The 16,831-nt window shown below is 40.2% G+C and overlaps 1 protein-coding gene across 1 annotated transcript in view; it reads left to right on the forward strand.

Moving 5' to 3' along the window:
* Positions 1-2,838: 2,838 nt before the first annotated feature.
* The window catches only part of MERTK (MER proto-oncogene, tyrosine kinase), a 69,498-nt gene continuing 55,505 nt past the window's right edge, over positions 2,839-16,831 (forward strand). The window contains exon 1 of the mRNA XM_075203758.1: positions 2,839-3,684. Within this exon, the coding sequence (XP_075059859.1) occupies positions 3,621-3,684 (64 nt within the window). The 5' untranslated portion in view covers positions 2,839-3,620. The remainder of the gene's footprint in view (positions 3,685-16,831) is intronic.

Genomic DNA, 16,831 nt, shown 5'->3' on the forward strand with positions numbered 1-16,831 from the left:
CGCCGCTACACATGTGTGTTCTTGAGGTAAAATTACCTCACGAAAATGAGTTTGAGCCCTCAACTCGTATATTTAGCCTTTACTACCCTTCCCACGGGGGGAAGGGGGGATGTTGGAAGTTAACTGACTACACTATTCTAATTTTTTTGTCAAATAATGTCAGTATACCAAATTTCAAGTCAATTGGATGAGCCCTTTCTGAGAAAATATTTTTTTCCACACACACACACACTAACACACGCCGCTAGGCTTTTACTTTTATATATTAGATAATGCTAAGAATTTAGTAGGTCAGTGTATAACTCCGCCCAGCAGGTGGCGCTGTAGCTTGTTTTTTTGTTTTTTTCCACACACAGACTAAAACACGCCGCTAGGCTTTTATATTATAGATATATATATATATATATATATATATATATATATATATATATATATATATATATATATATATATTAGAACAAAGCACAGGCAGGGCGCCTCATAGTGTTATATCAGGACAACAAGGAACAAAATGTGTATATATATGCGTACCGTCAGGTAAAGATGTATAATCTAGACTTGAGTGGATCCTCTTTGAAAGTTGTAACACTGGATCTCAACTCAGGAACAATCCAAGGGCGTGAAAAAAGGCAAACATAGTATAATATTGTAATGCAAAGGACAATGCACCACGTGAAACACCACAGAATATTCAAAAGGGTGTAATATTCAAAAATGCACCAGGGTATATATATAGACCAACGTAGCCCAGAAAAACACACACCATTTAATGTGTAGGTAATAATTCACATGCGTACCAGAGATATGAGCATAATAGCCAGAAGATGTTTTCTTTATAGGCAGCTGTATCTCATACAATGGACACCCAGGAATATGGGTATAATAGCCAGAAGATGTTTTCTTTAAAAGCAGCTGTATCTCGTGCAATGGACACCCTTCCAGCGGCGGTATAATTAATGGAAGGGAATACAGTTGTAAAAAGCAATAAAAATGTAATAAACAAGGTAATACTGAACTCACATATAGTTCACCAGGTACAGCTGATCAACAGTAAGGCTCGACGCGTTTCGTCTTGATAATCACAAGTTATAAAATATATAAATGCTTAGTGGCGTCTGTGTGTGGAAAAAAAAAACAAGTTGCAGCGCCACCTGCTGGGCAGAGTTATACACTGACCTACTAAATTCTTAGTGTGTGTGGGAAAAAAAATTCAAAAAGGGCTAAAATTTGGTAGGGCTCAAACTCATTTTCGTGAGGTAATTTTACCTCATGAACACACATGTGTAGAGGCGTGCGTTAGTGTGTGTGTGTGTGGAAAAAAACTATTTTCTCAGAAAGGGCTCATCCAATTGACCTGAAATTTGGTATACTGCCATTATTTGACAAAACAATTAGAATAGTCAAGTCAGTTAACTTCCATCATCCCCACTTCCCCCCGTGGGAGGGGTAGTAAAGGCTGAATTTACGAGTTGAGGGGTCAAACTCATTTTCATGAGGTAATTTTACCTCATGAACACACATTAAAAAGGCCGCTTGCGTCGGGAACTAACGCTCTTCCCCTGAGGAGGCCTGGGCTAGGTCCAAATGCATGACAAGAACCTTTTTAAGACCTAAAGTAGCTTGATTTGACTAGAATGCATGAGTATCATGCACGGGTTAACTTGTATATATATATATATATATAGATATATATATATATATATATATATATATGTGTGTGTGTATATTTGCAATTGAGTCCCAGGCATCTAGAAAGTGAACCATGACAATTATTGTGATTTGTCTATTTGATGTTTTTCAGTCATGGCCAAAAGTTTTGAGAATGACACAAGTATTGATTTTCACAAAGTTTGCTGCTCCAGTGTTTTTAGACCTTTTTATCAGATGTTGCTATGATATACTGAAGTAAAATTACATGCATTTCGTAAGTGTCAAAGGCTTTTATTGACATTTAGATTAAGTTTATGCAAAGAATCAATATCCTGGTCATGGACCCAAAATTTCGATGTCCATCCTCGTCAACACTCTCATCTGTGTTAACGAGACAATCACTGACCTGAGGTCAACTTGTCCTTTTGTGGCAGGGCTGAAATGCAGTGGAAATGTTTTTTTGGGGATAAAGATCATTGTCAATGCAAAGATGGACTTTGAAATTAATTGCAATTCATATGATCACTCTTCTGGAGTATATGCAAACTGTCATCATAAAAACTGAGTCAGCAGACTTTGTGAAAAATAATATTTGTGTCATTCTCAAAACTTTTGTCCATGACTGCACATGCCACATGTCAAAAGTAAATAAGGAGTCAGTAATATTCACTATTCACTAATATTCACTTATGTGCTGCTCAAAAAATCTGATCAACTTACTTTTAATATTTACAACCTGACACACAGCAAATACAAGATTTAATTGTAAATGTAATTTGCAGCTTATAGTCTTCTATATACGTTCTTACTCTTTTCATCACTGAGTTGAGAAAAACAAAAGTGAGAGTTTTCCTGTTGCATTCCAACTTCAAACCAGCTGGCTTCAAAAGAGGGGGGTTTACTACACAGGAGGGGGAGAAGAATGTGAAGTTACGGAGCAATAACTGCTGGGATTTAACTAAGGTAAGTTAGAATTACAATTTTGCAGTACAGTACTAAAAGAGAGGGGTATTATTATACACGTCAAGAAACATCGGCTTAAAGCCAAGACTGAAATCCTCAAACACCAGTGCCTCTAGAAAAGAAAATAAACAGAATTAAAGTGCCCAGTTGCTCAGGTCAGCCCTCCCCCCATCTGCAAGCGCCACCTCTCCCACTGCTGAAGAAGCTAGTGTGCAGTCTCCACAGGCACTAAGGAGGCTGCAGTGTGCACGTCACAGGCTCTCTGCTCACTCATTCTGCAGTAAAGGCATTTGTATACAGAGCAGCAGCGGACCTATGTAATTGTCTGGACCCAAACACAGACGTCAGTCACTGGGATGATATGGATATCAGACGCTGATATCGTGCAACACAACTGCTAGTAGATTTGTCTCCAGGAGTTATCCAGTTACTCGTGTGTTGTTGATGTATGACAGTGTAACCTGTACGATTGTGTTATAAGTACTGTGTACTTATTCTGTGTGTGTCGTGGTCATATGGTTTTCATCTGCGCTGCATTGCTGCTAGTGTGACTTACCTGCGTAGATGTAGTTTTATTTCTGAGTTGACGTTTATGTACTGTAACTTTTCTGTTTATAGATGCGCTATTGATGGTCCTGTAAATTTGACATCATTTGATTGTGGTCAGATATTTTCATGTCTGAGCTACTGTTTTGTACAGTAATGTTATTTTACTTTAATTCTCTTTGAGTATGTTACAGTGTACTGTAAACGTTAGATCTCCAGAATTAACTATTATCCTCGCTGTGGTGCAGCTCTGAATGTGTGTGTTGTACTGCGTGCGTTGTGTCTCTGTGTTGTGGTAGTGCAGCCTTTCAGTCTGTGATAGTGGCCTCCTGGATTGTGTAGTGCCTGCCTGGATTGTGTAGTGCCCTCCTGGATTGTGTAGTGCCCTCCTGGATTGTGTAGTGCCCTCCTGGATTGTGCGCTGGTGTCCCCAGGCAGTGCCCCCTGGGTCTATTGGAGAGATGCACGCAGAACTGTGGAGGCATCTTCTGGTCCTGCTGGTGCACCCTCTGCTCTTTGGAGGAGGTAAGTGTTATAGTTACACATATGTTTTATATTAAAGGTTTAAAATTCTGACTGGTGTGTGAAACTACAAGTTCCAGCATGCCCTTCCTGTAAGAAGCATGCGGGTTGTCTAAAAGTCCACAACTGCTGGAGAGCCACATGTTGCATTGTCCAAGGTAGATGAGATTTATTCCAGATGTGTGTGATAAGTTTCCAGCTCCAGACAGGAGCTGTGTTGTAGTTGTAGGTATGGATTCTGTGTGTACTGGAACATATTGATTCTGTGATTAGCATTATGTTAGGTATTGAGATCGATTTGGGGGCAGAGTTTGTTTACAAATGTGGCTGATGTGATGTAAGATCAGTGACATGCATACATTGTGTGATTGTAAACATGTCATTAGAGCTGTGTTATACCTGAATCATAACATCAGCCATCATAGGAGACAGCTTAGTAGCAGTGTTTTGTTCCATGCCGAGCTTATATAGAGCACGTTCAGGGGCTGACTGGTGGTTAGGCAGGGGGGCATCTGTCCCCTGGCCGGTACTATATTGGGCAGCCCCGGGCCAGGTCAGTGGGCCAACTGCATTTTTTTCTTTAAAATAATAAGCTGCTGGGCCAGCCAGTCTTGTTCCTCCGCAGGCTAAAATATGTCCCTGTACATGTTGCACAATATCTATAGTACAAGAGTATGACCAAGACTTTATTGTGTTTGTGCACCATAATTTCAGACAATACTTATCAGTAGACAATAAATAGTTATTAAAAATACATAATTTCATTTCACAATATGCATATATACAGTAAGCCAGTTAGAATAAGATACTTCCCTGATTTTTGCAAATGTTATTGCCATACAACATCTTTTTATAGTAAAATGTACAGGTTTCATGCTCATTATTATCAAAGTGACGCTGTTATACTACAACTTATGAAAAAAATTCTCTATTACATGTGCAGCACCTATTATAATTATAATTTGAAATAAACACATTAGCTAAACTCTTCCATGTTTTACTATCTACATCAAAACAAATGAAGCAAAACTAAATTCAGCTTACAAATATTGCTTTTATTCTCGTGTGCCTGTTTTATAAATGGCTTGGAACTCTGACCCTTTGTAAATGCAAGAATTAAGAACTCTGTCTGTGTATACATAGTTCTTAATACTGATTAACTTGGGAGGCTGCATTGTTGTGCCATGTTAGGATACAACCCTGTTAAACGTTTTTTTTTTACTACAGTTCTATTTAAATTATTACTGACGACTGCTATTTATAATAAAGCTATACCGCATATTGGTTATTACACATACATAGCAGAGCGAGGCACATGTGAGTTTAAATCAGTCTAGCCTATCATAATAGCATGAAGCAATTGATATAGGGATGCCCTCCACATCTATGTCACACATTTTAGTTACTGTAAGCAGTGTTACAATGTGATTTTAAGTTAATTAAATATCTCTCTCCAATGTCTTTTGTAAATTGAATTATACAATTACTTTTTTTAGATACTTTTAATTTTTTTTAAGAATTATAATTATAATATTATTTTGACCTATCACACTTTCACATACAGGTGTATTTTAATAAAGGGACAATTGACCTATGCCCACCAGGGCCGGGTGGACCACCTTTACACTTATTAAATTTTGGATTTGAGAGCTTCCGTCTCAGCAGTCTGATCCCACTTGTTTCAAGGATGAGAGTCACCTCTTTTGTGTGACACGTAAAAAAAAGCCTAATTCAAACATAACTATAAATCTGGTTCTATCTGTAAAACTCTCCTGACTTGAAGATCTGAAATCTCACATTCTACAAACTGTGACACATTATACTTCTTGGCTAATGTTGCAAATTTCTCCTCATTTATTAGAAAAGGAATTGGGGCCCAGTAATGTGATTATTGCCCTTGGCCTAATAATATCTTAAAACCACCTTGTGTATAGGTATATGGTATGTTATTTACCATTTCAGATTAACTAAATATAGCAAATTAGAAGAGGAAAAAATGGGCTTAGTTAGCAGAGGTTCTGGACTTTGTACACTCAGGAGATTGCAGATTTTCAAGACATTATACATTCTCTAGAACAGGTGTCAGGGAACCTTTTTTTACCTTTTACCCCCAAATATATTTAGATATGCAGGCGTTACCCCCTTGATTTGAAAGGAAGGAAATCATATATTATTAATTATTGGAATTTTATTGAATCTATTCAAAATTTCTTTGAAAGCTTCAACTTCAAAACTTCAGGTTTTGGGGAAATGATGTTGCTTCATTTTTGATACGAGGGCATCAATATTGGGGCATTTTGATGTCAGAGCAATTTGGATACAGTCTTCAGCATCCAATCGATTTCTCTACTTTGTTTTTATGTTCGTTAGAGTGGAAAATCCTTGTTCGCAATGGTAGGTTGTTGCAAAAGGCAGCAACTTTTTGACTGCCTCCTCATGTGCAATTTTGAATGCCTTTGCAGCTGTTGACATCCAAAAATATGACAGATCTGCTTTGTTTTTAAATGCAATACGTGCTTCATTATTGCATTGAAGCTCAAGAAATGCCTCTGCCAACCCTTGAGGCTCTTCTGGTACAACAGCAATTTCACATTTAAAGGGGTCTACAATCCAACTGACAGCATGTGAATCGGCAGCATTACCCCCAGAAATTTCATTTTTACCCCATTTGGGTTAATTTAACCCTGTTCTCTGACCACTGCTCTAGAACATTGTTCTGGTGCCACCTATGTGTAATAAAGCACTTCTAATAAAGGCGTATTATTAAACTGACAACTAATGTTTTTACTGATTTTTTAACTGTTTGATGCCTGACAATCTTGCATGAACCATAGATTACTTTTTTTTTACACTTGGATTGGATAAAAATATTTGTTATACATTGTAACACTTGTTTAAAATGCCTGTTGATATGTTATTAATGGTAGGTGTCTCTTTCTTTGATTAAATGGATTGTTTTAAGTTATTATTACTGAGATTAAGGGTGATGTGCTGCCCCATTGAAGGTTAAAGGGTTGTCTATGCGTCCTCTTAAGTGTATCAGGTTGGGTATAGCTGCTTTAGCTAATTAGTGCACTAACTACACATGGGGAGGGAGGGAGGAGCACCACCCTTAATGTCTGTTTTAGATAACCATAGACTGAATGCTGTTGAGAAATTACTGAAGTTTATTTGACAACAGTTCACCTTTTGTCTCAGTATGTTTACCTGTAATCGTGTCAGTGGCCCCCAGCCCCTTGCCCCCGGGGCCAGTCCCATAATGGACTACCTTGGGCTGGGTCACTGGGATACCTGCATTTTTTTCCTTTAAAATGTTCCTAATAGGCTGCTGAGTCGAGTCTTGTCCCCCGGGCTACAATTTACCAGTCCTCCCCTGATTCGTATATGTTTACTTTATTTTCTGATTGTACAGAAATATTTGTGATCACATTATAAATAAGATATAATAATATTAATAAAATATATTAAATAGAGATTGGTGATATCATGGAATGTATACTTTTCTTGTTGAGTAAATAAGATTAGTTTTATGTTGATAAACAATTGCCTGGTTGGTCAAGCATTGTAGCAAATTTCATGATAATTTGAACACTATACTGGCTGTTCCATTGTAATTCAAGAATGCAATTTAATTTTACATTTGCAAAATAACAGCTATGACTCCTTAATAAATATACGGCATATATGCAGAGTAAATATGTAGATATATACTAACTATATAACTTATGGCCATATGTTTTACTGAATATATCATAATGTAATATTAATATGATCGTATAATAATAAAAGTCAAGCTACTGCCACTACTTCCGATTAATATTACTATATTATCTGAAAATAAGGCAAACATGCTGTTTGTAAAAATGGTATATCTTCCTTATACTGTCATTACTATCAGTTGAAAATGACCTTTATACAATTGGGATATAAAAGTCTACTACACTGATTTGTGCTGAGGATTTTCTTGTAATTAAAATCAGTTACAGTACATAAAAAAAAAGGCTTTCAATGCTTTTTACCTGGGTGGACTAGGTGTGCTATAAACATAAAATAAAAGTAAATGTGAAACACCACAATTTGAATTCTTGTTACATAGTCCTTCAGGTTTCAGCTGAGAACCCATAGACTGATAGAGGAATGAATGGGCCACAGGAGAGTAACACGAGTCTAGGAACACATATGATTTAGTTGGTAGATTTCTATAATTCATTACCTAGCTGCTGGAAGTTACACTTTTTCACTCTTGTGGTAATGTGCAGTAATGCCACTTGTATGAAGTATAAAGCATTGTAAATCCATGTCATGCATCATGCCGACTCGGTAAAAGTAATGATAAGTCTTACTCTAGTCTGCTTTGTGGTATCGCAAAAGGTGTTTGAAGTGCAGATAAAGGCATGGGGCAACTTAGTCCACAGAACATAGGAATAATTCAGGTCAGTAGTGTAGAGTGCTGGACTCTACGCATTTCACCTAATAGGCTTCCGCAGGGGTCGGTGCGGTGTATGTAAAGGGCAGGGGGAAGACCTTTTAAAGCCCACAGCTGTGGGTGTGTGGATAACTTTCTCCTTATTGGTTCAGTGTAATTGGCTATTCAGGCATCTACACCCAATATCTGTGTCTGTGCGTTACCCACACAAATTTTACCTTGTTTTTTTACAGAAGACTTTGAATACCATTATTTTGCTTATTAGATATTGTGACCAGATAATATCTACTGATGGGGCATCTCATTTGAAAGTGTGGGTTTCCTTCTTTCAAATGGTGGTGACCCTGAGTCTCTAGGTGCCAGGATGGGGGAGAACTGGGTATTGAAAAACCCCTTCCCCATCATGGGCTCCTTAATGTTTCTGTAGTGTAGGGTAATATTGTTGGTGATCAAATTGTGATCAGCAAACAATATCTACTAAGGGGCCATAACATTTGAAAGAGGGGACTTCCTAATTATTTCTGTAGTGTAGGGGTTAATTGTCTGGTAATTATGTGTGATAACTTAAGAGGGGGTTCTCCCCTTTGAAATGTAGCTTTCTAGGTGCCACAATGGTGCATAAATGGCACTTTAAGTGCCCTCTCCCCCATCCTTTTGCTCTTAATTTTTTTGTCTGTTGACAGTGGGTGAGTGTGAGGGGCTTAATGACATCATTGAGCGTGGTGGTGTCATTAAGCCCTGCCCCTCTCTCATCCACCGCTGACCAGAAATTGCTGTGGGGTACAGGTAAGTATAATTTAACTTCTTTGAACCTACTGTATACAAGGGGTTAAACATTGAAAATGAAAATTGATTTTAACAATAAAAGTTGAATGATATGCAGAATTTACAAGAATGATTTCACAATACACACTTCCTTAGCGCTGTACAGAGGGCAAACAACAAGACAGTACATGGTATAACAGTACAATACATTAAACAAACAGCACTACAACTCACAACTCAGCAACTGATAACCGTTTGAAGCTATACAGGGGGAAAAGTCTAATAGAACGAGGGTGTTCATTCCAGTGATGGGGGGCAGCACGGGAGAAGTTTTGGGTAAGGGAGTGAGATGTGGTTACCAGAGGGGAGGAAAGATGACGGTCATTGGCCGATCGGAGAGGACGGGAGGGAGTATATATGGAGATGTAAGGAGCAATGGAGTTGCAGAAGGCCTTGTACGTGAGGGCAGTGGCGGATTCAGGGGGGGGGGGGGGGGGCGATCGGGGCGATCGCCCCCCCTAGCAGGGGCTTGCTGCCGGCGGCTGCACAATATGTGCAGGTCCGCTCGGCAGTGACAGTGTGCTGCCCGGCTACTCTGATTGTGTTTAAAACACAATCAGAGCAGCCGGGCAGCACATTGTCACTGCCGAGCGGACCTGCACATATTGTGCAGCCGCCGGCAGCCTTGAAGTAAAAAAGGGGTGGGGCCTAATTCGCCCCCCCTAAATCGCCCCGGGTAGGATACTTTTCTAGATCCGCCCCTGCGTGAGGGTGAGAAGTTTGAAGATAATTCTGTAGGGGAAGGGGAGCCAGTGTAAAGCTTAGCAGAGAGGGGAGGCAGAGGAGGAGCTGCAAGAGAGGAAGATAAGTCGAGCTGTAGCATTAAGTATCGATCAAAGTGGAGCGAGATGGGAGCAGGGGAGGCCAGTAAGGAGAAGGTTGCCGTGGTCAGGATGAGAAATGATCAGTAAGTGGATAAGAGTTTTGGTGGCATCCTGTGAGAGGAGGGGTGTTCTACCAGTAATGTTGTGGAACTGGAAGCCACAGGATTGGGCAAGAGATTGAATGTGAGGGACAAAAGAGAGGAAGTAGTCAAGAATGACACCTAGGCAGCGAAGTTGGAGAATAGTGTGTTGTTGGCATAGAGGTGGTACTGGAGGCCAAAGGAACTGTTGCGTTCATCCAGGGAGGATGTGTACAGGGAAAAGAGCAGAGAGCTAAGGACAGAACCCGGTTACCTTGTCAAACGAGTGACAAAGTTAATTGGCGAAACATATTTTGGGTAGGGACGTCACTTTCGGGGACATCACAAACCCGAAAGTGGGAGCTGTATACTGCGTCTCTCAGGCATAGAATAATAAGTATGTCACTCACCGGACCGTGAGTGCCTCTTCCCGGACATTTAGGAACCGTGGTCGTCCACCATCCTGAGGGTCTGCGCATGCGCAGCCCTTTTCTATACTTCAGTGTATACCCCTTTAACTCAATTGGCAGATCAGGCAACCTCCCTATATTAAGCACCTGTGGTCAACACCACGTTGCCTGATCTTGGAGTCTCATTCCTCATGAGTCTCTGAAGGTGTTCCTGTATTACTCGTGTATTCAGCGCTGCTGATTCCTGTGGTTTCCAAACCACTTCTACTACTGTGGTTCCATACCACTTCTACCATCAACTGTATCATCATGACTGTTTGCTGATTCCTATCCGCTGCCTCCGTGCACTACAGTCTTCTAAACCACTTCTACGTATTTTACATCTATGTGACTGTTTGCTCATTGCTATCCGCTGCCTCCGTGCACTCCAGCTTTTACTTCACTCACCTGCTTCTCATCAAGTCTGTTTGCTGATTCCTATCCGCTGCCTCCGTGCACTACCGTCTCCTGCTGGCAGCTCGCCTGTGTTCAACATCGTGACTGCCAGCTGATTACTATCCGCTGCCTCCGTGCACTACAGTCTCCTGCTTGCAACTCGCCTGTGTTCATCATCGTGACTGCCAGCTGAATACTATCCGCTGCCTCCGTGCACTACAGTCTCCTGCTTTCAACTCGCCTGTGTTCAACATCGTGACTGCCAGCTGATTACTATCCGCTGCCTCCGTGCACTACAGTCTCATCTCATCTTTGCTGTGACTTCCTCGAGCCTGCCGCTTTCATTACCATCTGCTACACTTCGTGATCAACAGCTCCTGCCCTGCGCTGCACTCCTGTTTCCCATCGCTGTTGGTTCCTGTGGTTGCTACTGGTTACCTCCGTGTGCCGCTGAGTCCTGCTGCTGTGGTCAGCGCTATCCTCCATCTCCTGCTGATCCACTCTCCACGCCTTCACGTGTTCCACTGGTCTCTACCCTCCTGTCAGCATTTGATTTGTATCTCATCTACTACCCTCTGCTGGATCATCTCCATTCTCCTGGGTCTCCTATGAGTCCAGTTCCACGTGTTGCTGACTCCTGTGAATTCGTGTCCCTGTTGGTCTACTCACCTGTGCGCTGCACCTGCTAGACCGCTGCTTCACCTATCCAGGGACTTCCTATCCAGGCGGCCTCCCGCCGCTCAGGTACCGCTGCTATCCCATCTGACTGCTACTGCTGAACCACGGTATGCATACTTCTCATTGACTGTGCTGTGTATTGCATATCTTGCTGGACTGTGTTTGGTTCTCTCTGGAGTCTGCTATCCGCTGAGTCTATTGCCATCATTGACTGTGTTATAATTGTGCTGGACTACTTCAAGAGACTTTCTAGATTGCAGACCTGCTCAGTCATTTATATCTATATGTATATCTATATTGTGCATATTACAGTGGATCGTGTATAAGGTGCCTGTGTATATCCTGTGTTGCAGTCTTCCCCTGTGCACCTCCTCACATATATATTCAGTGGTACAACTTGCTGATGTCAGACCACTGATCCCTGTTTCCGGTATCACCTGTTCCATCATCCTCTCACATAGCAGTGGTACAACTTGCTGCCGCAGACCACTGACTACCCGGATACCTCCACTTGGATTCCATTCCTTCACTCAGACAGCGGTACAACTTGCTACCCGCAGACCGCTGACTCTCATCACCTCCTTGTTTCTGTTGGACATTCCTCCTCTCTATAGCAGTGGTACAACTTGCTATCGCAGACCACTGACTATCTTCACGTGTCCTTGTCCATACAGTTCCTTGTGTATTATTACCTCATTATTACCAGTGTTGCTAGTCATAGACTTTCCTGAGCATCTCATCGGCCATCATTTCATGTTCCGTGATCACCTAGCTACCAGGGTACTTGATTACCATCTACATTGCTCTGGTAAGCCTACCATCTGGTGATTCCTGGGTAAAGACTCCTAGTGCCCGTGACAAAGTATGAGCCTGAATACGCAAATGTAATTTAGTTTAGAGATTGTCTTCTCAAATGTAGCCATAAGAAAAAGTGTCAATATAACCTAGTAAGGTTTTGGAGTGATAGTGGAATAATGCTAAGTAATAATAGGAGGTGTCATAAATAGTACTAGGTAGTTTTCTGATGGCAGCTTTTAACATGATTTGGGAGGCCAATATGTATGAGACTTCTTTCTGTAAGAGAAGATCTAGTGACAGTATGTATCACCACCAAATTCATATAGTAAGAACATTCACCAACATAGCCTAGTGTAACACCATGTGAACCTAGGAAGGTTTTGGAGTGACAGTGGAAAAGCGCAATAGTAGCAATGGGTGGTAAACTAGTCAGTAGGAAGTATTTTCCAGCTGGTGATATATAATATCTTGTTTAAACAGAGAGAACTACCAATGAAGAGGGGGATCCTTTCACCATGATAAGACGTAGTGACAATATCTATCACAACTGAATTATGGATAAATAAATAAAAATAAAAATTGCACTAATGATGTTATTTCTTTACTGCTGATGAGGTAGTTGGATAAGATTCAAATCTGTAAATTGAAAATAAGTTGTTTTGATGAAATTGTGATATCAGATACCCTCCTCATCTGTGAGGGAGATCCAACTACTGGGTATATACTGGGTATACTCTTTGAAAAATGCATGGTGTATAATCATATCATCATATCATTTATTAATGATTTAAAATACATTTCTGTAACTTTTGGAATAAGTTTGGAAGAACATAAAATAAATACAAGAGGAAGAACATAAGATCTAGGTATAAGAGATATAATAAAGGAAGCATGATATACTAGAAATTAATTCCTTTTTCCTTGAAATGAGGCTTATCTCAATGGTATAGGAAATCTATAGTAAATTTCTCACCAAACTCCTTTCCTTCTAAACTGTAGGTCATTTCCCACCTAAGGGTTTGATATTTTTAACTTTGCTCACTATTTTCTTTGTCTAACTTCTATAATTCTATTTTTTAAATATTTTGCCAAGATTTACCTGAAATATACTAGAGATTTTTCTTCTTTTTAAGATTAATAATTAAAATTGGACTTTTCATGATAAGAATTATGAATTTGTGGACCAGAGTGGCTTCCTATGTCTTTTTCCAACTCTGGTCTTTATGTAATAACATCTCGAGATAGCGTTAGTTTTTTTAAGACTGTTAAATTGGGTTACATCATAGTTCTCATAGAGGTCTATGAGACTGCAGTGACCAGCGTAAAATATGTTAACTCCATTATAAATTGAAAGAAGAGTGACAATGGGCAGATTTTTGGTTCATCGCAGCTTAATAAATAATCCTCTTGGTTTTGGGTGTAGTTGCAAGGTATATATATATATTTATATTTTTATATATATATACATATATATATATATATATATATATATATATATATATATATATATATATATATAAAAGCATTTGTACAGTAAATGGAGCTCCCTGGTCCTACTTCATTATTCATAACCTGGGATCAGTGGTCAAAGTGGGATGGTATACGGTGGTATGCCATACTGCCACTTCTCCTACTACCTGCATTGTAAAACTATCAAATTCCATTTGCATACATTTTCCATATTCACCACTTCTAAATTTCCACTTCGACCTCTGCCTCAGATCATGAAGTTCCTTGGCTCAGAAGCAAGCAGACACTTTACCTTTGCCCGGGATTAAGTTTGTTCTTATTTCTCATGAACATTTGCTGATAAGGCGTTCTTGTGCATGCGGTTTCTTCATAATAAGAATGATTTTCACACCAGTGTTTGTGCTATCTTGAAAAGAGAAGCATCCATCTAAACTATAATACTTGTCTAATTTTATTGTAAAGTATCTTTGACCAAGTAAAATGTATTACATGTTTAAGACGGCGCTTAACTTAAACTTCAAATTGCTTCATAAGATAATGTTAACATTCACAGATCTATATGTAAAACTTTCAGAAACGTGAAAACTGAAAATATTTGTGATGTCCTGTCTGTAAGTCAATTAATGAACAGCAGCATGGTGCATATTGGAGTGGGAGACAGTGTGAACTTATTCTAGCTGTTATCGGGCAGTTGAATCATTACCAGGTGTATTGTTGCCAGAAGTCTCTCCTGTCTACTTTGCCTAAGCGCAGAATGGCCAAATCTCATCCAAATCAGATCTCAATGTGTGGGGGATAGCTAGCTATCAAGATTACATACAGTTTCACTTGTTTTTAAAGACATATGAAGTCAGTATTTGAAATTAAACTTTATAAAAGACTGTGTTACTGAGCTAAACAATATATAACAGAAGTAACTAAAGTCTTTACTACATTTGTCCATCATGGTCCCTCACCGTATTCAGCAACCTATCAGTTTAAGAGGTAGGTGTTTGTATATCATCTATCTTTCTGTGCAGAAACAGTAAGAGTGACATCCATGCCAACCTGTTCTGCAGAAATAGAAATACAGGAACATAAAAGTGGTGGACTCATACTCAGCAGTTTACCTACTAAAATGTCAGCTTTTTTTTCATGTTTTAGACCCCATTAAGGCACATAATGATGTGGGATGAGATGCCTATAATCAAGTGAGAGAGCTAATACTCCATTAAATATTACTTTTAACATAACTGCAGTGGAATGTCAGGGTAACAATGAACAATGTATTTGTAGTGTCCTTCACAGTTGACAACAACATACTCTCATTGACTCCATCCAGTCCCTTGCGCTGTATTGTTGCCCCCTCCCCTCCTTGAGACACATTATCAGAATACATGGTCAGTCCCTTTCTCACTCAGGGCATTAATAAACCCCTTATCCATTCTTTCATCTCCCACTTTGACTACTGAAATCTTGTTATCTGGCCTTCCCTTCACCTGTCTTTCGCCTCTACAACTTGTCTTAAATGCAGGTGCGGGACTCATCTTCTCTCAACACTCTACATCTGCTGCACCACTCCGCAAATCCCTGCACTGACCCCCTTTGACCTCCAGAATTTAAATCCAGCTGCTCACAGTCACCTTCAAAGCCCTCACGTACTCCTTTCCTTCATACATCTCTGACCTTGTCACGAGATACACTCCCGCTTGCCCTCTACAATCTGCTTCTGACCTACACCTCTCCTCCTCTCTGACAATCGCTTCTCATTCCTGCCTCCTAAATAGCTGCTCAGCACATATGGAACTCCCTGCCCTGCCTGACCAGACACTGTCCCAACTTTCAATATTTCAAGTGCTCTCGCAAAGCCCACCTCTTCACTATAGCCTAGCTTCCCACGACATGATACTATGCCCTCTTGTTATTCTACCAGCTACGGTCCCATGTCCACTCCACATCCCACTAGCTCCTATTGATAAGTCAAAGCCAAGACCCAATACTCTATAAGCTCTCAGAAGCAGGCCCATCTCTACCCTTTGTTTTATGTCTGCACCTCCTTTGTCAGTCTCGAATGTTGTCCTGACGGGCTCTGCAGTGTTTGTGGCACCTTAGAAATAAACGGTGATGAGGATGATGTTCTAATACCTTTTTACCCAAATCATGAAACTTCAGCACATGTCCTCAGTATCTCCTCTCTTATTGTGGAAGCCCGTGAATCAATCAATGGCTCAGTTACACTGGATTTATAGTCTCTACACGTTATAAAAACTATTTTAAGTCATTATTAATTACAGAATTTATATTGTTTTCCTTTAAGTAATAAAGTGGTTTGGAAGAACAATGGATAACATATTTACCATTGTCCATTGTACGATTATAGTACGGTATTAACCTGTTGAAGTATGAGTAATAACGCAGAGAGGTCTGGGAAAATTGCCAAACAGCAAAACATGTTGTATTCTATAACTCTGCATGTATATTGGCTTCATACACTTCATGCAACCTTTTTAAGTGGATTTTGTTTAACAACCTTGTGTTGTTATTTTTACATTTAGGAGAACAACCTTTGCTGTATATTGTGTGTGACTGTGATACTGTATAGAGTTATACCGCTTTCATACTGCCGCCCCGGCAATATCCCGGGTTTTTCAAGCCGGGTTTTTGCCGGGGCTCGGAGCGTCCCAGCTCAGAAACACCATTCATACTGCACCTCGGACCCGGGAATTTCCCGGGTTGACCCCATTCATACTGCACAAGTCTGTGCCCTGGCAATTTGTGGGAGTCATCACCAGAGCAGTTTTCATTGGCTGAAAAATGGTGATGTCATTGAAAGGTGACTGTTTTTTTTTCTTCCACGGGCTCCCACCGATGACATCATCCTCCAGAGACAGGCAGATAGCCATTCAGCTTGGTTTTTCAACCCGGGTTGCACCATTCATAGTGCAGGCAACCCGGGTCCGACCCGGGAATTACCCCTCGATAAATCCCGGGTTAAAGACCCAGGCTTTTAGACCCGGGATTTTTGACTTGTACCATTTATACTGCACCAAGACCCGGGTCGTTTGAGCTCGCACCGGCAAAAACCCAGGATTTTGGTGCAGTATGAATGGGGTATAAGAGTATAGAAGGAATAATTAATAGTGGGGCTCTCTATGACATTTTTCAGTAACAACAAATTTCAAAAACAGCTTCCAGCATTTAACCGAAATGCTACTTATGTTGGGT

This window comes from Mixophyes fleayi, chromosome 3 (genome assembly GCF_038048845.1).
Source record: "Mixophyes fleayi isolate aMixFle1 chromosome 3, aMixFle1.hap1, whole genome shotgun sequence".
In the NCBI taxonomy this organism is placed as follows: domain Eukaryota; kingdom Metazoa; phylum Chordata; class Amphibia; order Anura; family Limnodynastidae; genus Mixophyes; species Mixophyes fleayi.